This window comes from Helobdella robusta (assembly GCF_000326865.2).
Source record: "Helobdella robusta unplaced genomic scaffold HELROscaffold_10, whole genome shotgun sequence".
Classification (NCBI taxonomy): Eukaryota; Metazoa; Annelida; class Clitellata; order Rhynchobdellida; family Glossiphoniidae; genus Helobdella; species Helobdella robusta.
This window is the reverse complement of record NW_008703571.1, coordinates 4,632,707-4,660,634: the sequence shown is the minus strand read 5'-3', so window position 1 is coordinate 4,660,634 and position 27,928 is coordinate 4,632,707. Positions and strand designations below refer to the sequence as shown.

The window sequence follows — 27,928 nt, the reverse complement described above, 5'->3', positions numbered from 1 at the left end:
GTTGAAATTTGTAGGGTAAAGTTCAAATCCTACGTGGAAGTTCTATGTTGTTGCTGGCAAATATTGAACTTGATCATATTGCTATTCACATCGTTATTTAAACAATACGGCAACCGGTTATACACTTTTTGGTGTAACTATTATAAATAATAAAATAAGTTCAGAGAAACAGAAACAACTACGTAAATGGTGATGTGAGGTGTTTGAATGTCTTATACACGGGATGTGCCATGGAGAGATGTGACATAGAAGGATGCACCAAGCAGGGATGTGCCACGGGAGGTGGACCGCGTGGGATCATCGAACGGTGGATCCGATGATGCTCTTCTTAATTTCTTCCTGGTCCACAAATTCGAAGATGTGTGGCGCGTTGATGAGGATGCCGACAGTGCCGCCGATGGTGACGGCGACGAACGTGTACAACTGCAGCCTGTCAATCACCATGGCGATGTAGCGCCAGTCTTCCAGGATCTGTCAACAATTTTACATTCACCTCAAACATTTATATATTTATATTATTAACTTTTAAAATATTTTTTTGCATCATTTGATAATTATTATTTTTTCAGCAGTAATGAGCGCAATTGAAATTGTTTAAACAGATATGTAAAAAAAAGTTAGGCGTCAAAATAAAAAAAAATTTGATGACATATTTTGTTGACATGAGTGAGGAAAACTCAACAAATGCAAAAAGATATGAAGATATATATATAGGAACATTCATAAAAAAATTAATTCCAATTTAACGATGCTTCATGAAATTAAAAAAATTTTCAAACATTTCCAAAAAAAATTTAACAACAGTTTTCAACGTTATTTTGTGACACTGAAAATTGAAATCAAACTATACAATCGAAAAAAGCTGATAACAAATTGTAAACAACCCTACCATCAAATCCCAGCCAATCAACTCCCTGCATTTTTGAATATTTGGTGTAACAACGTACAGTTGAGCGTTATTTTAAACCACAATTTAGAGCCGTGCTACGATGGCAATCCACGTTTAATCCGAACAATAACATTGGGCCACAACGCTAAAACACAACGACAACAACAACATAACAGCATCAAGACGACAACAACACCATCAAATCTCCACATTAAGAGAACACCGATGAACACCAACATTGAAACCATTAAACTCGTGAATCCTGGAATATAAACAGAGGAGCACATTGAATATATTGAGCGGGCAAAGCACATCAGCAGCAAACATCAGACCGGATTGTCTTCAACTTTATACACTGCGCGTGCGTGGAGTTACATAAAGAAAAATTACTCGCTCCCCCATTGTTCAACCATGCTTACTTTATATACTCGTGATCGGCTAGTTATAAATAGACAAATAATAATATTAACAATAACAATATTATTAATATTATTTCATTTGAAACAAAACATGTTTAATCAAGCTGTAATGACGTTGATGGGAAGAAGGAGAACCGAGATGGAGATGGTACGGTGCATGTGGAGCTGCCTGGCTCTGCAGTTGCAGTCATTCGATCAATATGGGAAAAAGATTGGAAGTAATAAGTTATTACATTTTTTTTCTTTAATAAGTTGGTCAATGCACTTAAATGAATGATTGTCACCCGCCACACACAACACACAAGGTGCACTTGCCGTTTAGATGATTAAAAATAAAGTTGTTTTTAATTTTTTTTTAATTCCATTTATTCACAAAAAAAAGTAAAAGAGTCAGCCTAGCAATAAATGCTTATCTAGGGTTGACTCCCATAAAACAAGAAATAACATAGTAAATAACTATATAAATTTTTCTTACTATTTCTTATTTTTGCTTATTCACAATGATAGCAAAACAAAAAACAAGTGAATAGTATATCAAAATGTTATCGAGTGTGTTTGTAGCAATGTTGTGTAGAAGAACATGGAATGACTAGAGCACCAACAGCAGTCACCACCGTTTCAGTCAATCTCGTCACGTTCTTTTAAGAAACCAGCAGCAGAGCGATGCAACAATGTGGGGATTTTTTACCCTCGCTGTTTCATTAATTAACACGACCGACGTTTGTTGTAGCACTTTTAAAAGCACATCTTCAAAATTAAAACTAAACTAATTAATGACATCACTATTAAAATGTAAAAAATTTCGTAAAGGAGAAATCATCTATTGATCTGAGGCGGTCAAAAAATACAAATCCATTCAACAGCCTGTGGTTCAATCCAGTTAGCAAGTAACATAATTGTTGCAATGCACATTCACAGGACAACCTGACTGTCAGGAACGGTAGCACAGAGTAGATGAAAATGATATGATGCAGTAAGTTGACTCAGTCTGCAATTCCGTCACAAAGCTGATGACCAAAACGAGTGCTTGAACTATGGGGAAAAAACGACTCATCGTAATGAACAAACGCAAAAATACGTCGCTATAGACACCAGACGTTTTATATCAAAGTGTTAATGTATACAATTTTAGAGTTTCAATAAACTTGTAAGTAATGGGCAACCGAACTGGACGAGTCGTTAGAAGTGCCATGTCTTGCTCTGCTATAACCCGATGGCATGGCTCGAATACCGTCTGTCCGAAACTCAAAAACCATCATACTCCTGTGATGGGGTGCTTGCGCGTGCATACGTAATGTGTATGTTCGTCCTGTGGTTTAAATATTAGTATAGATATAGGAAAACATATCAGTAACTCTGCGTTTGACAGAAGTGCATTGTAAAAACTAAAATAATATTTTCAGTCAGTGAATAATTTTTCAATTGTTAAGTATCAGACATCAATTTATTACAAGTATGGAATACGTACTAAATATAATGAACATTTTAAAAACCCGTTAAAAATGCATTAAGCATATCAAAGAACAACATCGGAGAACAATGCAACACTTAGTGTGTGGATAGTCTGTTGACAAATATAATAAACAACTGCTGTACCTAGAAGTTGTTTCAATGATTTGACGAAGATATTAAAGGCCGCATGCAATACTTTTTAAGAGAATAAACAAGCAGTAAAAAACTAACCATTGTTTTATGTATGTATATAAACAACCAACCGACCGATCAAACGACCGACCGTCCGACCGACCAACTGACCAACTAACCAACTGACCAACTAACCAACTGACCAACCAACCAACCAACCAACCAACCAACCAACCAACCAACCAACCAACCAACCAACCAACCAACCAACCAACCAACCAACCAACCAACCAACCAACCAACCACCCAACCAACCAACCGGTCGGTGGTAAATAGACAGAGTAACTGGATATTTGTTTTATTTGTTCATTTGCATTCAGGCATTTATCACCCAATGTTTCCGCTTTTTACAATTGTATTTGAAATTATTGTTGAGGTGAGGAGTGGAAAAATACTATGGCAAAACTTATTTCTTAAAAAATGCAGATCACAACATACAATACCGAATAAAACCTGTTACAAAAATTTAGCAATCGTATTAAAATTTTAGTATGACATTTGCTTAAAAGGTGAATTACATTTTCACTGTTACTACAAATGGTTTCATTCTGGACTTTTTTGTTTTGTGAGGAGTTATTAAATGAACAACATAATTATTTATAATATTGGCTGATTTTGATACTAAATAGTTTTTCAAAAAGATACAAAAAGAACAAAAATAATCAACAAATGATAGGAAATGCCTAATTCGTTTTTACAAGAGCATCATAAACCATTCCATCCTCCTGCTGTCCACATGAATTTTCTTCAACACCCGCACCACCGCCTCTCCTTACTGCCCTTTCTATGACGCAATTCGCATTTGGGGCATATAATTATTTCAATTCATTTTATTAACACGAGTTGACAAACGTGCAACTAAAACAGCCAAAAAAGTTGAGCCATGAAAAAATTTCCTAAAATATTGATCCTTACAACAATTTCCATATTTCAAAATAGTTGTGTACATTGCATGTATGATAGAAAAAAGACATGCCAAAATGGAGAATCATATTTAACAACTTGTAAGCATTTGTGAGCTTTAAAAAACCATGCCTAAAACATTAAAAATTTTTGTACAGTTTTTAGTGTAATTTTCATTGGCAAAATAACAATGAACGAAACTGGAAAATTAAACATATTAAATAGTTGAAGGTTTTCCTAAACAAATCAAATGGAATAACACTTTAAAAAATAAAAAAAATTACTTTCCATTAAAATTTATTTATTTGTCGTTAAAATGTTTTGTTTTAGTAACATTATTTCATTGATTGATATATTTATTTAAGTCAGCTGAATAAGTAATTCTTTCTTGCATTGTCATCGGAAAATTTTGCTTACCACATTTATTGCGAATATTTGAAAATTTTCGCCAAAACAATTTAATAAAAAAAAACACCACACTTCAGATTTCACGTTCCTTTATAAAATTTTACTTCAGAGGTAACCTCACAAAGTCAATTATTCAATTGAGATTGAATTAAAATTTGTTAACTAATTAAATTTAATTTGATTAACGCTCATCAAATACGAACGCTTGTTGAATTGCTCATTCCAAAATACACTCAACCTGAAAAGTTCAACTGCCTCGAGAGTTGGAGGAAATGGAAAAGTAGAACACCATGTGACAGGAATTCAGAAAGACGATAAGTATATAAAAAGAGAGGGAAATAAACATATTTTGATTTTAGCCGGAGGTCAACAAAGTAGGTTGCTGCCAATTTTTAATCAAAATTAAAATTTTGCTGTGAAAATTATTTTCATTTTTATTACAGTTAAAATGCGAATATTGATACGTCAATGAACAATGAAGTAGTTTTAGAAGCTAAATTATAAATACTTAAACTTTAACGTTATTTCCGAAATGTTATAATGCGCGGTTGCATAGGTAGTAAAGAAATGCAACAGCATTAGCGTCGTTCATATAAAAACAGCAGCAGCACCAGTAGCAGCAAGCACCGTAAAGAGCTGTTGTATGAGTCTCCGGAGAACGTCTTCACATCAGTAAGAATGGAGGTGTGATGGAATCTTATTGTGCTGCTTCGTGCTTTGCCAGCGTTCTGCCGGCTATTGTGCTGCTTTATTTTCAGCATTGCTCGATGCAACTGATTTTTTTAACGGTTTACTTTTCATTATGCTGGGAAATTTGTTTTTTTTTGTCATGTTTTATTTATTTACCATAAAAACTTCGATACAATCAATTATTTGGAATAATTTCTGAATTACGTTTCGCTACTTAAAAGTTATGTACATTAATGGCAATTTGGCATCAAGATGGATGCAAACGTCAATAAACATACATGTATGTAAAGCCAAAAATAATTTTTGTTTACATACATAAAAACGTTAGCGAACATGAATACATGCATCCACACACGTATACGACACACACGTGAACAATATTACATGCATGCATGCTTGCATGCATAGGCGGGTAAACAAAGCACACGTTAACACACATCCGATAAAAATGCACATTCGAGAAATTTTCTACAGGGCTAAACGGATTTTAGGAATTTTCTAACTTTTAACACAACAGCTAGTCAACATGGAATGACATTTAATGGTGTGAACGATAAAATTTTATAAGCATAATTAAATTGATACGTTTAGAAGTTTTTAAAACCAAACTTCACAATTATTAAGAACGACTACTTCAATTGTCAAATCTCGTTTAGATGATTAAAAATAATATTCGTTTTTTATTTTTGCAAGACTCCTTCTTATTTTTGCTCATTCACAATGATAACAAAACGAAAAACAAGTGAATAGTGTATTGAAATGTTATAGAGTGTGTTTATAGCAATATTCGGTTTAAGAACATGGAATGATTAGAGCACTGGTAGCTAACTGATCGACAATCCACCGAGCCATTGCCTGGATGTGTCCTCTTATAGATAAGCGCCTCATTTCTCAGTAATTGCCATCACAGATGCATAAATGAACTCTATGAGATAAGCCCGACTTTTGTTTTTACTTTTTTTCTTGATTTGATTCTAATGTTGGTCTGTTTGACAGAGTTTTTGCGTGGATACTGAGAATTACAAGAGCGCTTGTTTTTGAATCATGTCGTGTGCGGAAGTGCATAAATATATGTATTTGTGATTTTGTGATTTAACTTTGTTTAGTGAAAAAAAAATTCACTTTAGTTTTTAAAATTGGTTTCTAACTATTTTTCAGCTTTTTTTAATTAAATTTTTAATCTAGTTTTGTGTTTGATCCCACGATTGCTACGGTGGAGAAAAACAAGTTTAAAATTACAATTTACAATTGACTCAATTTCATTGGAAAGTGTCCGTTCAGATATATAGTTTGATGTTGCTACAATTTTTTTGTTGTTGTTTTAAACATTTATAATTTTAAAACATTAATTTTGAAATTCGACAAAAACGATATTTAAAACATTTAAAAAATTGAAATAAATCATTAAACAAATTATTTTGTTCAATAATCACGATTTTATTTTTTTAAATATGTAGGGTATTTGCATTTGCGAAAATAGAGTGCACATAGTTTGATCGTCACGAAAAACATGGTGGAGCCGCACACGAGTCAACATGCCCGCATCAATTTTTCTACGTCTATAAGAAACCGGTGTGCATGCATGTGCTTTTAGTACCTTCACACAATCTCAGTTGCTGCACAAACAAAGCACTGCATTCAGACATCAATCATTGATTATGGATGGTTTATTTATTAACTTTATAAGCCGCCGAGAACTCGGACAAACATGAAGCGTCCAAGCAAGATAACTTAATTGATTGTCAGTCAGTCAGTCTTTGTGTTGTGCAACGCTGTGCTACCCAACTCTTCTTGTCATCATCATCATCATCACCATCATCATCACCATCATTATCATCACCATCATCATCATCATCATCATCATCATCATCATCATCATCATCATCATCATCATCATCATTTTTATTATCGTCATTATGCTGTGCTTTCGTACTCGTCATCATCATCATCATCATCACTAGCATCTTGTTTTTCATCACTGTCATTATCATCATTGCCATCATCAACGTCATTGTTTTGCTAACGATATTAAACAACTGCCATTTTTATAATAATGATAGCAGTAATAAACAAAGTTATATCATTCGTAGAAGTCATTATCACTGTTTTTATCTTAGACAGCAGTATCATCAACATTTTAATACAATCATCATTATCAACCAAAACGCGATTATGTTCGTCATTATTATAGTCAACCTGGTCATCGTAGTCGTCATTATTATTGCTATTATTAGAATTTGTAAAGCGTTAACTATAACTGAAGATTTTTCGTCAGGACTACACAGACATTTAAGCGAAATCGTGATGATAGCCTAAAAAAAATGTTTTTAGGCGTTTTCTAAATTCCATGAGTAATAATTTTGTTCCGCAAAGCTCTACCGGCAATTTATTTACAAATTTGAACCAGAAACGGTAAAATCTGTATCAGCAATTTTCAAATTTGTTTTCAGTACATATAAATTATTTGAGCTTGTGAATCTCATAAAAAAAGTCTTAACACATTTTTCTATTTTTCTGATAGGCACCTGAGGCTGAGCCGTTGAAGCAATTAAACATAATTACTTCCAGTTTGTATGAGATTCTCTGCTTTAGTGATAGCCAGTGTGATGTTTTCAAGATTGGAGAAGTCTAGTCAAACAACTATTTTTGCACATTGGCTCTGAACGACTTTCAACTTCAAAATCAACTTTCCAATGTTGCAGTAGTCCAGACGAGAGTTGAATTTTAGTAAAATTCTGTTTGAGTCTGTTTTGACTCAGCGAAGTATTGACATCATTTATGCAATTGACTAATGCGTCTAAATTTGCAGGATTTTATGAAAGATTGGAGGCTACAATTATCGGGATATTTTATGGCAATGGAAGCCATATCGGCAAACAATTTCAATTACCTTAGCTGTGTACAAATATAACAACTCCAGATTCAAAAACGACAACATCAGACAAGTTTAGTCTATTCAAAAACTTCACGTACTCTTTTAATAAAAAATGAATCGAACCATTTCAGCATAGTAACATAGACCCTGTTGCACCATATGAGTGGTCCAATCTGTCCGGCATAAAGCAATGCTTTGTGGTTGACACTTCGAGCAATGATAACAACGAAACTTTCTGATCTTCTATCACTGAGTAGAAATTTGAAAATTCTTCCAAAAGAGTCATTTCGGTGTAGTAAAATTTTGGATATCCCGATTGGTATGCTGGCATAAGATTATAACGATTTAAATGTTCACTCAAAATCAGTCGAACAGCTCGTTCAACAATTTTATACAAGAATAGATTTGATATTAAACTTGAAATTTTTAACTTTGCCCTATCCAGATATGATTTTTAAAAATAGGAATGATAACGGGGTAATTATGAAATTGTAGCACGTTACCTGTTGCCAATCAGAGATTAATATTTTCAGTCAAAAAGTGTTGAAATGATTTAGATATTTTTTGATTATATGAGTTTTTTTAAGATTTATTGAACTCGTTTAAATAGGTAACTGCATAACAATATTTTAAACCTGACATTCAGTGAGAATATTTAAAAAATCCAATTGACAATTTTTTGTGGCATGAACCTTTTGATGGAAACCCAAAACGTTTTGTTGATTTTTTAACGTCTTTAACTTTGCTTGTGAAATGGCTAAAAAATTTGAGAGCCTCGTTAACCTGACATGATCCATTATTTACTACATTTCTATTTACCACAACCTCATCGCATCCAATTGATTCATTTACTGCTTGCCTCAACATTTTTGGTTTAATGGGATACTGCTTGATACTTAGTCACCAGCGTCATCATGATAAAAAATGTTCATCATTATCATCATCATCATCATCATCATCACCATCATAATCATTATGGCGGTTATTATCTTTATTAGCATCATGATCATCGTATTCATCAGCGTAATCAATATCATCACCATTGTGGAAATCATGGTCATCATCGTCGCAACTGTTGACCATTGTTATTATTAATTTCATCACCCTCATCCTAATCTTCATCATAATCATCATCTTCATCCTAATCATCATCCTCATCATCATCATACTCATCATCATAATCCTAATCACCATCATCATACTCATCATCATCATCCTAATCATTCTCATCATATGTAATCATCATCATAATCCTAATCATCGTTCTCATTGTAATCATCATCCTCATCATAATCATCAACGTCATCGTGGCCATCAGCATCATTGCGGTCATTATTGTCATCATCGGAGTCATCATCATCGATGTCATTATCATCACAGTAATCACCGCCGTAGCATTCAATGGCGGATTCTCGCATCCCCACCTGGCTCTAAATTATATATATATGTATATATATATATATATATATATATATATTATTTATTAAGAGAAAACTTAATATAGCGTTTTTTATAGCAGTTTTTTTCAAACGCTATCAAATTATAACTAATATTAATAACAAAATAGCAAGAATGAAAAGAGATGAACTATAATGAAAAAAGGTATGTCTTTAATATATATATATATATATATATATATATATATATATATATATATATATATATTTTTCGGTAACAGACTGTTGTTAACGCAACATTTCAAAAATTCAACACTACTTTCAACATTGTTCAACTTTTTTATATTTCTTTTTAATTTATTAATTTAAGAGAAATTAGACATTTTGTTGTTTTTTAAAAAATTTTTTTATTAAATAAATTTGCAAATAGCTATTTCGAGTTATAGATAACTCATCTTCAATGCATTATATATAAGGTAAATATATAATGTACCTTATATATAATGCACTGATGATGAGTTATCTATAACTCGAAAAAGCTATTTGCAAACTATATATATATATATATATATATATATATATATATATATATAGGGTAGAAGACCTTATCCTAAACAGTTTTTTTATGAAAGCGTTTACATTTTAGCGTTAATTAGTTTACAATTTTAATTATTAATGTTACGTAATATATGTTAAAATATATGTGTACATATATATATAAATAAATGTATGTATATATATATATATTATTAATGTTCATTTATATAGCGCTAATTAAGTAAACAATCTCAAAAGCACTCACATAAATAAAACAGTACACGAGTGAAATATTAAAAAAAATACTAAATGTTAAACCAATAAAAATAAATAGGTTATCAATTTTTTTTTAAATTGTTCAAAGAATTTCCAGGTCTTCTTAGCAACTCCGGCAGAGCGTTCCAAACCATCGGACCAGCAACAGCAATGTCACGCAATCCTATTTGCAAACGATTAACTGGTACCATCAAAAGGCTCGCATCGTCTGATTTCAAACTGAAATTCAATGTGGATATTTTCCTTATAAATCTACTAGACAAATATTTTGGAGCCAAGCCCTTTAATGATTTAAATTTTACTCATCATCAGTGCTTATTTAGGGATATTTCAATGTTTGTGCAAAGTGCTTTTATTCTGTTTTGTCCTGTGCGGTTATAATTTTTTGTACAATTTATTTTTGTTCTGTCTATTTATTATAACCTTGTTCTGTTCATTCCTTCAATAACATTCTTCTGGTCGTTAATGATGTTGCAGTTCTTTGCTGTTTGTTAATTTTTTGTTTTTATGTGGTCAGTGAAGATCACTTCAGCAATTCTTAGATAGCTGTGGTCCTTGTTACTGTATATTATACTAGTCTTCTTCTTCTTTCTCATGCTTTATCCTTTCAGGACATGGGCGACCGTCGACATCCACAAAACCCGATTTTTAACACCTTGTAGTAGTTGAAATGTGGTGATAATCAATAAGTGACACAAGGACTTCTTTTTCCTGCAATTTTTCCAGTAGCTGATAGATTTTCTTTTTTTTCCTTCCACATGATGTGACCAAAAACTTTAACTCCCTCATCGGATTATTTGTAGTAATTTCTTCTTATCATATCCAAACCGTTTTAATACATCGTTCGTTTTAAATGCAGATGACATGTAGTTTCTTTAGAAGAAAATTATATTCTCGCCTTGTTTGTTGATGTTATTATTGAAGTGTTGTAGCCTACGGTTGATGGTTTCTTGGATGGTAGCTGTTTTGTAGTTGTTATAAAATCAAAATATGGCCTTTACGCTTCACATGGACACCAACGATTGTTTTATTAATTTTAATGAATTGGAAAATTACTGTTAAAAATATTGAAAAGCTCAATAGTAAATTTTCAAAAGCTAAAAATTCGCTAGATTTTATCAAAGATTGCATCAATTAGTTCTCCTTCCAGCCTATATATTTTTAGTTGAATATCTGTTGGATGAGATAACTGGTATAATTATATAATACTAATAATATAATTATATAATAAAGATAAACATTTTTTTGCTTTTCACGTTTTTCGCTGTGGTTCCTGCCCGTCGGTGGGTTCAATAAATATTGCCCAAGAAAGAAATATTATTGTAAAGTGTATAGTTTTCATCGTGGTTATATGGATTTTCGATCTTTCAGTAGATTCTTGGTTACATTTATATAATGGTGATTAAATGCATTGCATATTTGATCCTTTTTTGTCAATAATATTTTGGTTTACTTCTTTTCATTTTTTCCTTCCTTTTTTTCTGTTTATTTCGAATTTTTTTATTTTAAGATATTATTATTAGTGTCTATTTTCGTTTAACATCAAATTTTGCTTTGAGTAAATTGTTGTTCATAATAATAAAATTTGATGCGAAAATGTTTGTATTTGAAAAGATCAATGGGCGTTGGGTTGAACAAATAATTTCTGTTCAATCCGTTTTGTCTATTTGATAACTTTATGATATCTTTTGTGTTTCATGATTTCTTATTTTTAGTTTTTTGGCAGGTTCAGTGGAGCATAGGAATCAAATATTTGTTTAGTTGTTTTACAACCCGCTTGAGCAAACACTATTTCAAATTTTATGTACTGTGATCGAAAAAATTCCACTGGGAAAAAACGTATATATATAAATAAACATATATATATATATATAAATTAACACATATATATATATATATATATACGTATATGCATGATATGTTGACCTGTAAGTAAATGAGTTTATCTATGTCCAATATGAGTACATACTGTCCACCATCTCTCACCACTACCAAAGATGCATTATTGTAAACACTTAACTCGTTTTATGCTAGATGTAATTTGTCCTTTTACAAGATTTATCAGTAGCCCGAGTTAAAACATCAAATTAGCACTTTTATTATTTCAGTAGATAAAAATGCAAACTAAGGTTCTTTTCATGTAGTTAACAAAAACACATTTCAGTCATAAAAACGTACTGTTATCCGCTGATAAGTTTAAATGGAGCAACATGTAATTAACGTCATCCACTAATATACATATTTATGAACATTTACATATTTGTATATTTGCATATTTTTATTGTACATTTTATTTTAGAACAAATTCAAATCATATAAATTCAGCAGATTTATCCTCATGCTAATTCACAATGGCTATCTATTTAATGGGATACCAGCAGAGATCTCACGTGACCAATCAACGTTGCGTGCCTTCAATCCAGATGATATCAAGTAAAGTTAAAATCAAATAAAATTGAAATAAAAAATTTCAATAAAAAAATTGAATAACATTTCAGAATTAAACTTACATCAGCCAAACGACAATTTTAAAAAGTGTTACAAAATGTTACAAAAATCGTTACAAAATGTTACAAAAGTTGTTACAAAATGTTACAAAAATTTTAACAAAATTTTACAAAAATGTAACAAAATCTTGAAATGATATGATTCTCGTCAAAACAGACTTTATTGTCGGAAATCTTCCATAAATTGTTAGTTCATCCGACGAAAAATTTCTTACTATTGCAGCTAAATAGTCCCGATATATAAAAAAAGTCAAGTAAGACATTTTTGCAAACGATGTACTAAAAGCCGTTCAAACACATTGATTAGGTTTAAATTAAATGTTGGCAAGTTCGAAGACATTGACTATCTTCACATTAATGTTGACAATTTAAAGCTGTTAAACAAATCAAACATTTTCTCAAAATGTTTATTGTTTACTTTCAAGATTTTAACATATTTTAACTTGTTCAAATAATTTGTGCGTACAAACATATAACATACAATTTAAACGTACAAGTTTAAACCTAAGTTTTCTAATTAAAATCTTATACGAAATAACATTACCAAATATCTAGTAAATATATTTGTAGACCATGCAGACGTGTTTGCAACCAAGATAGACATTTGTACACGGTGTAGGCGCCCAACATTATTTCACGCTCTCAGAAAGAGGGACAACCAGGTTAGGACATTGAAAACAATGTTTATTTACGTATTTGGTTACGTACTTTTCCTCGCTTGCTCACATAATAAAGAGTTTTCATGCTGGTCACGTTGGATGCGATCTTGAAAAATGTCCAACGTTCTCGCTTATGAGCACTCGATGGCAACCGTAAACAATAAAATGATGGAACATTTCGTGTGCGGTTGCATACACCTTGCCATTTTACTGGAGCATGTCAACTGTTTTTATTGTAGAATAAAAATACATTTACACCAATTTATTTTTATAATTTAAAAATTTAGAAAACATTTTAGCAAATCAGACTTTGCAAACAAATACCCAACACGGGCACAAATAGCCGAACATAAAAATTAAAAGATATTTCTGCACATAACAAGCCGACACGCATAACGCCACATATGCACATTTGCACGCAACACAGACGCACGCACAGATGCGTAAAAGGAAACAAAATCTGTCCAGTTGCTTCATTGCTTCCACACCAGATTATTTTCAGTCAATCAACAGTTCCGTCCGTAGCTACCTATGTATCTATGCATGTATCATAACAAAATAAAAAAAATTAGGAAAACCTATGCTAGTATCTGCAACTGGAATAATATTTTTAAAATATTTATCTTCAAGAAGATTTTTTATGACTATTTGATTCTTGTTTTTAAACAAAAATTAAATTTGTACTGATTCAGAATGCATGTGTTTAAATGTGACGACAATGATATAATATATATTTTCCCGCTAAATTGGCTGGTTGGAACAAAATAATGTATTTGATGTGACAATATTTAAATACACGTATAACCATGAAATTTTAGTATTGAATTGAATTATGTTATTTTAAAATAGTAACAATTATAATAAATAATATATTGTACAAAACCATTTAAATAACCAAATAAAGTTGAAACTTTATTCCATACTACATAATAACATCACAAGACTGTTGATGTCAATCAATCAGTCAGTCAGTCAGTCAGTCGGTCGGTCGGTCGGTCGGTCGGTCGGTCGGTCGGTCGGTCGGTCGGTCGGTCGGTCGGTCGGTCGATCGGTCGGTCAGTCAGTCAGTCCGTCAGTCCGTCCGTCAACCAGCCAGCCAGCCAGCCAGCCAGTCAGTCAGTCCGTTAGTCTGTCCGTCAGCCAGCCAGCCAGTCAGCCAGTCAGTCAGTCGGTCAGTCAGTCGGTCAGTCAGTCAGTCAGTCGGTCAGTCAGTCGGTCAGTCAGTCGGACAGTCAACCAACCAAGCAACCAAACAATTAACCAACCAATTAACCAACCAACCAACCAATCAATCAGTCAGTCGGTTGGTCGATTGATCGATCGATCAATTGACCAATCGATCAACCAATCAATCAGTCAGTCAATCAGTCAACCAATTAATCAATTATGACAACATACTTCACCCGCATCACTACATCAAGGCTAGCAAGACTTACCTCTGCGTAATCGTCCTCATTTTTTAGATGAGCAGCAATGAATCGAACGGCGTCGATAGCTTTTTGTGTTTCAGCGGTCATGTTGAAGCCAGGACTTGGAACGTCCTGTCTCATGTTCCTATCTAAACTCGCTCCGTGATAAACTGCCTCACCTCCACTGTAGCAGTTCTTTTGAGCATACATCTGACTACTCGAGCCAGCCGACAGCATTTCACTGGCCTTCCCCCGAACGTTCCCTCCACCCATGTTGTTTGTTAGGCAACTGCTTCTCAGTTCATTCCTTCTCACGGAAGCCTGTGGTGAATGCGGCAGATCCTCAACAAAATGGCACGAAAGCTCTTGAGAATCGTACAAATTGTGCAGTCCTAACAATATTATCGAATAATTAGTTTAATATTTGATAGTGATTTGTCAATTTAATAGATTATTTTAAAAACTAAATGTATATAACAAATAAATTAAATAAATAAATAAATAGATATATAGAAAAAAAGATAAAAAGAAAGAAAGATGGATAGACAAATAGAATAACGAACAAACAGACAAACAAATAAATAAATCGTATATATATATATAATATATATATATATACATAATAGATATACATATATATAATATATATATAATATATATATATATATATATAATACAGATATATATATAATGTATAGAATAGTAAGAGCAAAATTATATATACAACAAATTTATCAAATTTCGGAATAATCGTACATCAAAAAATTAACGAGGAATCTAGAATCTTGAATCTATATAGGAATCTTGAAAAATTATTTGTAAATTATAGGAAAATTTTGAATTTTTGGGGAAGTAATTCAGAAATCCACGATTGTGATAGATACTAAAATATATCATAAATACTGAAATATATCATTCATAACATGACACGACCTAACACAGCATAACAGGGTTTAAAGTGGTTCAGTAGACTAGTGTCTGTGTGAGAACCACTGAAATCCCGATGTTCATATCGGTACCAAAAACGATGTTCATTATGAGTGAAATTTTTTGGTTCATCTGTTTGAAAAAATCCCTGACAACTCTGTGGCAACTGAACATTTGTGTTTAGGAAACAATTCGTTTGACGCTAAGAGTCTTTGCAACTCACATAAAGTTAACGACAGCCATATATATTAATTTGAATTATGCGTAGAGCTGTTTATAAAATGTTATATTAATTATTTTAATTTGTTTTTTATTTAAGTTAATAAAGCTCGCCTAAACAGTTGTTATAACATTTACTATTTTAAGACGTTACGAAGTACCTACGTCGGATTAGCTTGTTTTTTTTAATAAGTATTAAAAGTTATGGTTACTTAATACAAAACAAACTGAGGTTTAAATGGTGTTTCAAGCTTTGCTGAGCGTTCCTGTTGAATTTATAGTTGTGAGAACGCTATCGCATGAGTATTGTCAAAATGACGTTTTCATGGTTGTATTTAAATGATTTAAATCTTGCTTAAACTGAGTAACAAGATTTATTTGTCTGCTTTGCTATAGAAAGTAAAATAGTTCGTTTTTCGTGCAGAAGTGATCTCGCTGATAAACGTTTACAGTGCGTTACACGTAGTCGAATTTTATTCAATTAAATTGTAATAACTAATAATAATGGTCACCCAACGTGGACTGGCTGATTGTGTGTTTGATTGGACCAGTGAAGCCGCGCTCACCTGCTCTGGTGGCCGGCTGGAGGACTACTGATGGATTCAACAATCGAGAACTGGTGGCCTATAACATTGGATGGAAGTGTGCAACAAATGAAAAAACGTGCTGTGCAGTAATGTAACACATGATAAAATGATTGAAGGGTTATTAAAATATAAATATTCAGCTTCAAAATGAAATAAATCTGCTAACGTCGACTTGTTGACTCAAAAGCCTTGGGTCAGGAAAATGAGAAAGCCGGTTTCTCCTGCTGTATGTTTTTTTGAACCATCTTTCTTCGTGGTGTGGTCTTTTCATGAATAACAATTTAGGGAGGTAGTTGAGGAAAACAATTCTAATCCATTTGGGCATACTATGAGTTCGAGGAGTTTTGAAATTCCAGTTGATGATGATGACTGTGATTAGGATGGTGACGATATTCATAATGAATGTGAACAGAAGATACTTGGCAATCAAAGGAATTGTTAGTGAAGTCGGCGGCAATATCTTACAAACGAGTAGCAGGAAAACCACGAGAGCCAGCAATATTGAGATGCACATGGTCATCTTCTCGCCGGCATCAGCTGGTAGGTAGAATACGCAAACACTCAAGAAGCTGATGAGGACGCACGGAATGATTAGGTTGACAGTGTAGAACAATGTTTTGCGTCTGATGTATAGGAAAAAAGTTATTTGAGCTTTGCTGTGTTTTTCAACGAGATCGTACGTGTGGTTGTATTCACCAGGGCATTTAATAATGTCCCACGTGCCACTGCTCACGTAATCACTCAGATCGACCTGGTCCTGGCCTTCATACCAATCAAGAACTACCTAGCATTTAAATTTTAAATTAGTCTAACCATTTATTTTATTAAACCAAATTTATTAATTTTGCAAACTGAAATTTTATTATAGAAAAGTTACAAGTTTATGTTCATATTTATATAAAAATAAATGATTTTTTCCCTATAAGCTGTTACATTTATTCATTTTTGCACTTATGATTTTTGAGGCGTTTGTTAAGAGACCAAAATAATTATTACCATTCAATTTATAATTTAAATAAGCGACATTATAGTTAAAAAAATTTTCTAAGGTTAATTGCTGACTAGGTAATCAAATTTGTTTAGTGAGTGTTCTAAGTTAAGAAAACTTTTACAATATTTTACGGAAACAAATTAAAGAATTTAAATTTTTGTAGTAAGATGTTTGTTAATGTAATTTTCCTTTTGTGCAAATGAGTAACGACATTTGGATTATTAAAAATTTGTCAAGATCTTAAAAAGGTGCATGTTTTAAAATGAATGCATTCATTCGATTTATCGTTCGTTGGAAGCGCTTAAAAAAGAAGACATATATGACAGAGAAGGAGCTGTCCACCTACCTGGTCTCCATTGAAAGTCCACGAACCAAACTTCATTTCGCACCTCTGCTGATCGAATGGAAAGTACTTGACGTCGATGGTGCAGGACGACTTGTAGATGGCTGGTGGGATCCACAGAATGCTCCCATAGTGGAAAATCACCACGTTCGGTTTGTAGGAGACCTCGTACTTGCCGTCGGCACTTTGCACAAATGCCATTTCGATTCCAGTTTAATTTTATTTAGTTTGTAAACTGAGCTAACTAATTACATATTTCGAGCAGCATTTATAGTAGTTGCTTCAAAAATAAACTCAAAAAGAGTATTTATAAAAAAAAATACATCTCATGCATTTGATTTTTAAAATTATATGCAGATTGAATAAATGTTTTAAATGTTTTCGTATTTCTCATTTCTCATCCCCTTTCTTTTCTCATATATCTCCATATCTTGTTTTCTTGCACTGGCTACCTATAAAATATAGAATAATTTTTAAAATTTGCACGTTCATGTATAAGTCTTAATCTAAATTATTTCCTAAGTATTTATCAGGTATATTAATTGAACCTAAACGCCCCGGTTTACGATCGTCTTCTTGTTCTCGCTTTTTCTTAACTCGTGTTAAACACTCTTTTGCCAAATCTGCTTTTGCTTTTTCTGGTTCACCTACTTTTCTGACTATTTCTCCATCACTTGCAAAGTTCAGAGCGGATCTCAAGACCCATCTGTTTTCAAAATTCATTGAGGAGCGCTGTTGAACATCGCGGAAATAGCACTTTATAAGCTAATTGATTGATTGATTGAACAAAAAGTAAAAACTTAAAAAAAAGAGAAGCGAGCATACGAACTTGTTGAAAAGGACAATATCGGGCTTCCACACTTTATCGGGCAGTGTGCGGATGGTCGTGATGCCCCCGTAATCCGTGGGGTCCCACTGCAGCTGGTAGTCCGTCCAAATCTGTCCAGATCGGGATTGTTATGCCGATGTAAATGATGTTAATAGCAATTACAAACAATGATTTTCATTCATTTGTTGGTCACAAAATATTCAAGATTTCAGCTGGTTAAATTTCAGCTGTATTTCAACAGGTTAAATTTTAATTATTTGATTTTAAAGTTTTATGGCATGATGTAATACTGCAGTCCTTTACAGCAATCAATAATAGAAATAGTAGAACTATTGGTGGCAGTAGCATTGTAATAGAAGAAGCTGTGTAATAGTAATAATTTTAATAATAATATGGTAAAGAGTATTAGTAGTAGTAACAGTAATAATAATATAAATATCGATTAAGTTGTAATGTCACAAACTTTTGTTAGCTATTATAAGTTACACTCTTCAAAAAAATTAAAAAAAGTATTTAAAGTCTGCCTTACTGTTTGTAAAAATTATTTTCTCTGCGTTTAAATTGAATTAAATTTTTTAAATGCATGACGCTCATCAATTAAATAATTGACAACAAAAAATATTTTCTCTTTTGTTATATGGAACTAGGGTGTATATAGCTGGTCTATCATAGTTGATTGTTTGTTTGTTGCAGAAGAGTCGTGGAAGTCTGGTGTCGGGCATGTTGAGTGCTGCAGGTCACTGCACGGTTGAACTGCTTGTCTTCACTCATTTCCAACAAGCCAGACAGGAGGAAGGAGGAGTGTACAAAATTGGATACAAAAAATTTAGTTTTGGATCGATGTGGATGCGCCAAATATAAAATTTTATATTAAAAATTTTATAAAACGACGCTTGTATCAACATATTTTGTTCTTTTCATGTTCATTCATGCTTATGTTATAGATTCTCTGCTAAGTACAACTATTTCGAACATTGTTGTAATGATTCAAAAAGTCAAATAACAATTATTCACATTTTATAACTACAAGAATCAACATATTTCATAATTTTGATGTTTGTTTTTACATTTGATTTCTTTGCTTTTTTGGTCTTTTGGTAGACTTGTATGATCTTTAGTTTTTTTGATTTAAAATAAAGTTTGCTGTTTCCTTAAATCTATCAACACTCTTCACTAATGCTTCGAAATCAGAACTTTCTGCGAAGCTAAACTCGGAAGGTTTTTATCGGGCTTCGGAATGAGTTTTGAAAGTTCGAACATCTTTTAATTCATATTCTAAAAATAATACTTTAAGTTTTTTTCATAGAAGGTCGTAATGAGACACGTCATCTGTAATAGTGACAATGAGTGCAACCAAACACACTCTGCAAACAACTTTTAAAAAATTATGAGCTCTAAGCGGGAAAACTGTGGACGAACTTCTTAGTTGTTTTTTTTTTATAATTTTACAGAAAATACGTTAATATTATAAATAAAAATTTTCTGAGTTTTATTTATTGTTTGCATTGATAAAACAGGAGTGTAAAACAGAAAAAACAGCTTTCATAATTTAAGCTACAAATTTTTAGGAAAATTTTAAATAAGTTTTAAAACAAAGTAGCAAATTGTTTACTAATTTGATCACTGGGTTCAACTTTTGCATTAAATCTACAAAAACAAATTTTAAAATTTTAGCCGCAAGAGGCAAACAATGAAGAACCCGTGCGTTCGACGCAGCTCAAGGACGATGATTTCCTCTGCACAGTCATCTATCTGCATTGCAAAACAACACACCAAACTGTGGCATTTAATTTTTTTATATACTAACAAATGAAAAATATAATCTTAACCTACTTTAAATATTTTTCAAATTATATTTTAATTCATCAAAAGTGGGAAAATTTCTTTAAATGACACTTTCATTTATTGAATACTAATGAAAAATGTTTTAAAGTTGGAATTGGGAGTTGGAAGTTGGAGTCGAAAAATGTCAATCATGGAATCGGAGAGGAAATCAGTTTGGTTAGCGGGTAGTTAATTCTTAATTTAGAAACAATAAAAAAACATTCTTAAATCATTTTTCAATATGAAAAAATGCATTCAAGCGATCATTAATTGAACAGTAAATATTTAAGAGGGTATCCCATATCAATATTTTAGTCGGTGTTATGACTCAATGACCATTATAGAAACATCTGCTACGCTAATTAAAATATATGCAAATGAAAAATATCCGTAGATATGCAAATGAAAAATATCCGTAGATTGAGTGCGTGTTGATAATTTGATAATTTATTTTCCATATTTTATATAAGAATACTTGACACTCACACACACACACACACACACACACACACACACACACACACACACACACACACACACACACACACACACACACACACAAACACAAACACGCACACACACGCACATACAAACACATATATAGAAGAATAGAAAAAATATACCTACCATTCTCAACCAGACATTGGACTTCATGATTTGATTCTTTTCGTCCTGCAAGAGAAACATTTTCGTTGTTTATTGAAATGAAATACAACATCATTGAACATTTCAAATAAACAATGTTTAGAGGACAACATTTTATGAACCGCAAAACTCGCTAAATGATCCTCCACATGAAGAACTATCTTTCCATCTTCCAACCCCTTCATCTTCAGCCCCTTCATCTCCCACCTCTATCAGCATTGTCATCTTGATCAGCATGGATAACAAATAAGCTCTCCTATATTTTTACATTTTATTTTTCTAACGATACTCGTTTTTTTCCATGACACGTTCAACTTAAATTTTAAAATGAATTTTTCCAATGTTTGCATCGAAACATGCGGCAGCCTCCTACCCGTTAGCTTTCAATGCGATAGCAACAATTGAATATGCAACGAACGTAGCGTCACGAATACGTGCTCCCTTTGTGTTGAGTGTGTGATAACAGATGCAATTGTGTAACAAATGTGAGTTGGTGACCGTGCAGCGGTGAACGAATCCGAAATTTTGCGGAATTTTCCCCGTAATTCCTCTGCTTAATTCTCGTTTCGATAGGAGTATGATTTAAAAAATTTTCGTGTTAATGACCTTTCATTATGCCATACTTACAATTTGCATATTTTACATGGATTTTTGAATATTTTCTTCTCTCCCGGTCTGGTGGGAAGCTGCCTCCTCCCATTCACCACTGCTTCTGTACATATTTATCTACAAAGTGTTGTGTAAGTTCTACCAAATTGTTGGCATCAATCAATTTGAAGTTTGTCTTGTAAATTTTTCTTACTAGAATTTTTTGGAAGGAAAATTGAAAAAACAAATTATATATATATATATATATATATATATATACATACATATATATCACTACTTTTTCAGTTTCGGCCTCCATTAATTCAGTTTTTCAATACTCTGTATCATGTGTTTATCATTGTTTTTTAACTTATTCATATATTAAACAAAATTTGTAATTGCTCTTCCATTCATTTTTATTTGATACAGCAAAAGTTTTTTTGTAATCCTTAACAATTTTCAATGTAGTATGTTTGTTATCGGACATTGGTTGTGTGTTATATATGCCTATACGACAGATGGGTTGTGTCCGTGTGTTGTGCCAGCGTGCGTCCGCGTTGTTAGTGCTTGCGGCATTGCTCTCTTGAGTGCCATTTAAAAAAATGTTGATTTATGCGGGAACCTCTCAATAAGTACTCGACAACCAACCTTTCGCTTCATTTTCATTTGCAGTACTGCTCGCAAAACTACCATTTCAATAAAAAAATAAATGAAATAAATACTCGCCCCCTGATAAATTATGAGATAAGTTCAGCGCTGGAGTGAATGTTGGATTGCTTAGGTCTTATAATAAAACCGGAAACGAGCACACCAGTATAACCTGTAACTAATAAAAACCTAATAAATCAGTAGAGAAAAACATTTTGAAACCCTAACCCTAACACCTTCCCACCAACACACCGATGGCAACAGAAAATTGCATTTCGTGTTTGAGTTAATGTGTTCACGTGTGCGTTTCAGCGGACCCTTGGGCAGATTATTCATTTATTCTGGTGGTGTTACATATTTTCGGTGGCATTGTTTTTTTATTGGGATGCGTTATGTTGAATTATAGCTACACACAAAGCACACCGAAGGCAACGTAAACTTGACTTGTGTCTTTGAGTTTAGCTAGTGTTTATGGGCTAATTTAAGATTGAATAAACTTTTAACGAACGAAAATACGAACGAAAATACTTTATTTGAACCAACTGAAAGAAAAATTTAAAAGAAAATAAATCCATCAGACAGCTGATTCCGGAGACCACATAAGATAAAATAATCTTGTGAAGGCCACCGTGATCACTGAACAGTTAAATACAATTTATATACTTTTATTAATTAAACATAAATGAAAGATAAATGTAAATTTGATGGATTACATACATAAACCAATGTAACAAGTCCACGAAAACAAAATAATATCTAATACTATTTGTAATTAGTTAAACAACAGAAAAGAAATTAAATGCAAGTTTGATAGATAAATGTTACAATGTTACAGGTCCATTAATTAAAATAATAGTCCTCATGGTGGATCATATTTTATCAAAAATTTCTTCAAAAACTTTTTAAATGACTTCAAATTAGATATAATTTTAATGTCCACTGGCAGAATTCCATCCCATATACTTGGGCCAATTACAAATATACTATGTTGGTAGATATTTAACCTATTTGGGTATATGTAAAAAATATTATTTTGCCTAGTCGATAAAGAATGAATGTTAGATCTTAGATGAAAACATTTAACAAAATAATTAGGTAATAAGTTGTTAATCAATTTAAACATAAAGATCGATGAATAATAAATGTTCAATTGTTTAACTGTTAAAATGTCTAATTTTAAAAACAAATGATCAACATGAGACATTAAGGTTAAATTATAATATATTTTAATGAACCATTTTTGCATAATAAATAAATGATTAACAATATACGACGGGCTATTACCCCAAATGATATTACAGTAAGATAAATAAGGTAGAATGAAACTATTATATAGAATAACAAGTGTATTTTTATTAAGTTTATTTTTAATCCTGTTAATTATATAAAGAAATCGATTGGTTTTACAAGTAATATCTAATATGTGATCATTCCACAATAAGTTACTTTGTAAATAAACACCTAAAAATTTTATCGAATCAAGTTTTTTTATTGCGTGGTTACATATGTTAATATTTAAATCAGGAATAGTGTTAGTTACAATCTTAGGACCCATAATAGTATAAGAGCATTTACTTGTGTTAATTAATAATTTATTTATATTAAACCAATGTTCAAATTTAATCATTTCACTATTTATAAGTAATTTTTCATTCATAAGATTTTTCGATGAATAAAATATGTTAGTATCATCAGCATACAAAATACAGCGAAAAGCAGATGAAACATTTGGTAAATCGTTAACAAAAATGATAAAAAGTAATGGACCGAGTATGGAACCCTGTGGGACTCCGCAGTTCAAAGGCAAGACATCCGAGACATGATTTTCCAGCCAAACGTATTGCAGTCTATTTTCCAGATAACTCCTGAACCATTGATTAATTTTTCCACGAAAACCATAAAAATTTAACTTTTTGAGAAGCAACGAGTGATTGATCAGATCAAAAGCTTTCGACAGATCGATGAAAATGCCCATCGTAACGTATCTATCATTCATATTCATTAGTATACGATGGGCAAGCTCAACAATTGCCAACTCTGTCGAGTGAGCGTTTCTAAACCCGTACTGATTGCTGGATAAGATATTAAAGCGGTTGAGAAAGGTCATCATTCTAACACTCATTATTTTTTCGAGAATCTTAGAAAATGGAGACAACAAAGAAATTGGTCTGTAGTTGCCAGCATCTCCTTTATCTCCCTTTTTATGTATTGGAATAACTTTGGCTAATTTGAACCGATCAGGAAAAGTTGCCGATTTTAGAGACAGGTTGCATATGTGCTTTAGTGGAACAATGATTTCGTCCACAAACAGTTTGACCATAAACATATTGAAACCATCATCAGACGTGGATTTGTTAGGTTTGAAGGAATTGACAATGCTGAACAACTCAGCAGTATTGATTTCATCTAAATAGAATGTGTTGATATTCTGATCTGAAAACATTTCATGCTGCAAATTCTGGTTAAATCCGCCTTGGAGTGAATTTATCGTATCAATAAAATTTCGGTTGAGTGTGTTACAAATCTCTTTTTTATCGGAGATTGTGCAATCATTTAACTTCAAATGGTCAATTCGAGTGGTCTGTTTTTTAACATTCATCACTTCATTTATCAAGCGCCATTTTGCCTTTATATTATTTTATTATTAAATTGAAACAATACGCAGACATGTTGGCTGGCAAACCTCATCTCACAACCTACTAACATATCAAACAGTGCAATTAACTATTTAATTTACAGAAATTAGTAGCAACGACAACAACAACAACGACAAAAACAACAACAACAACAACAACAATAAGATACACACCACATTAATCAGTTGAATCATGGCCATTCCAAACTTGACAGTAACAGTGTCGTTGAGGTTCTTGACTGGTCTGATGAGCGGGTTGTAGCCATCTTCAAGGAACAACTTCTGCACCAGCCTCACTTCATCGTCACTGCCCAACCCTTTATATTAATTTCGAAAAATAAAAAATTTAGATGTCAAATTTTGTCCTCCTGTGTGTTAGTTACTTTTGCTTGAAACGTGTCCAATTTTTAATTGAGTTCGTAAATTGACAACTGTGTTTAAAATCACAACATAGTAGAATCGATGACTGTCAATTAATTTTTTTTAAGAGTTTAACTTTTTGCGCATGATTTGAATTTGACTAAAATATTTTAATGATATATATTTAAACAAACAAACTGATATTTTAAAAATAATAACAATTATAACAATCGTTACAATTTTTCAAAGTTCTAAAATGTTTGGTGGACGTGGAAAATATTATTTGTTTTACAAATTGCTCAAGCCAGAATTTTAAAAAATTTGATTTATCTAAATAATAAAAAATAAATTCACATCAAACAATTAAGAGCCAGTCAAAATATTGAGCAAATAATAACATTATAAATGACTAATGTAGTAAATTTAAACAAGAAGGGTGTAAGAAATCAATGGAGTGACATATACATATTAGCGGAGCTAACAAAACTCTTAAAACAACACGAAACACGAATAAAATAAATGAGAAAAAGTAGAGGAGGTTGATTGTGAAGGGCCTGACCCCTCGTCAACCTGCACCACCCCGCTTCCACTGGGATTGGAATGTATGTATGTTTTTGTATGTATGAATGTATCATTTTGTAAGTTACAGTCAGTATGTCGTAATTCAACATATTCTTTTTAGCTATTAGTTTTAAATATTCATTGTATAATTAACATGCTAATTATGATAACAAAAGTGTAAAAAGTGGTTTGGGAAGTTGGGCTTTAAATAACTAGTTTGTTTGTTCGTAATGCATAGCATCTATATACATATAAATATAATATATATATATAGATTGTTATATTCTATACATATGATAACATTCAATAAAATCATCGAAATCTTAATTGATGAAAAATTTTTTCATTTTGTAGCATGTTTCTGAGAATACTTTCACGTGAACTGACCGATGATGTAAACTAGCCTTGCTGTTGCCCGTTGTCATTTATGCTTCGTCGCCATGTTTGCATTTGTTTACATGCCAGGTTTTAGCGTTGCAACATGAAATAACCAGTCAAGATGAATATTTTTGATAGTGGAATTATTTTAGATGAGTACTAAACTGAAAAAAAATTATATTATATTCAAAATTCGGTTTTTTAAACAAATAAATCAATTTACAATTCAATGCTAGATTTAACAACAAAAAGTTATGTAAAAAATTTTAATTTAAAAATTTAAATCTACTAAATGTTATTTAAGCGGCAAACAATGAAGTGAAAATTTTTTTGCGTCGGTTGCTGATGTTGGTTGACCGGCCGGCATGATGCAACTTTGCGTTATAATTTGCATTTCCAAAAATATTTCTTTATTAATGGAGTGTACGAACGCTATAATGAGATGCAACAAACACGCTTGGCGACCACTATCCTTTGGCAGAACGATGAAAAAAAACAAAATCGCAAAAAATATTTCTTCAATAAGATCTATAAAAATGAATTTGTAAAAACTTGTATTGAAAACTTTTTCGGGTTCCAAAATAATAAAATTAAATTTAATTTTAAACAAAATCACTGGTTTCATTGCAAAATTTGTAAAGAATTGGGTGATATGCAAAATAAAAGAACGCTTTTTCAACAAATTTAAACCTCTCACAGCGGATTTCTGTCTATGCCGTTGCTCTGTAGATGAACTGAAAGCGTTCATAACATGGAATTGACAGAGGCCAACTTCATAAAAACGATGAACCAGAACACGAAGTTCAACCACACGTAACAGCGTCAAATGAAAATTATAAAACATGCATTTCCCGAGTGCTTCTTTATATTTTCGGTCTTTAATGTGTTTCTTTTTTTAAATTTTTGACATTTTAACCACCTAACTCCACTTCACAACAACTAATTTATTTTGATTGGCCGCAGTTTTCATTTCAGTTTTGTGTTTAATTAATCAAAATTATATATGCAACATTTCGTTGTCAATTCTATAAATTTTTTTAATTTGAAGAAATACCAATTTTATAACAATCCCAACATTTAAATTTGGAACAGTTGTTAACAGAAATACTTAATCTTTGAACTTTTCAATTTATTCTTTTATAAAACGCACGTTAATCTATTTGATACATAATAGCATTTTCAAGTAAATTAGTTTCCCAAAAAATTCCAGTTCTTAGCAACGTTTCCTAAAACTCCCATTCCCTAATTTTTTACCTCATTCCCGCATTTTCCTTCTTGTTTTTCTCATTCTCCATTCTTTCCTTCCATGAAATTTACAAACCAAAAAGTAAAACTATGAACGTACAAATAAACGTGTTTGAAAATTACTTTATTAAAATTTAGTTTAAGTATTATTATTATTATTAAAGATCATTTATATAGCGCTAATTAAAAAAGAAAAGAAAAATCTCAAAAGCGCTCACATCAGTAAAACATTATACGAGTGGATAAACAAAACAAAAAATGTACCAAAAATTTTAAACTAAAGAAAATAAATGAGTTTTTAAATCCTTTTTAAAACTGTCAAGAGAAACTTCTGGTATTCTCGGTGGATCTGGCAGAGCGTTCCAAATCATCGGTCCGGCAACAGCAATATCACGCAATCCCGTCTGCAAACGATGAGCTGGTACCATCAAAAGGTTCCTATCATCTGATCTTAAACTGGTGTTCGTGGAGGATGTTTTCTTGACAAACCGATCGGACATATAATCTGGAGCCAAGCCATTTAATGATTTAAATG

The 27,928-nt window shown here is 32.0% G+C and overlaps 1 protein-coding gene across 1 annotated transcript; it reads right to left on the bottom strand.

The window, feature by feature from the left end:
- Window positions 1-297: 297 nt before the first annotated feature.
- Window positions 298-25,161, bottom strand: HELRODRAFT_71773 (hypothetical protein; the record flags this gene model as incomplete). Its single annotated transcript, XM_009012130.1, has 7 exons — window positions 298-471; window positions 14,641-14,876; window positions 16,527-17,126; window positions 17,680-17,864; window positions 18,510-18,619; window positions 20,961-21,005; window positions 25,024-25,161. Coding segments are annotated over 7 exons (1,488 nt in total), but the record flags the coding sequence as incomplete, so codon positions are not given.
- Between the last annotated feature and the right edge of the window lie 2,767 nt (window positions 25,162-27,928).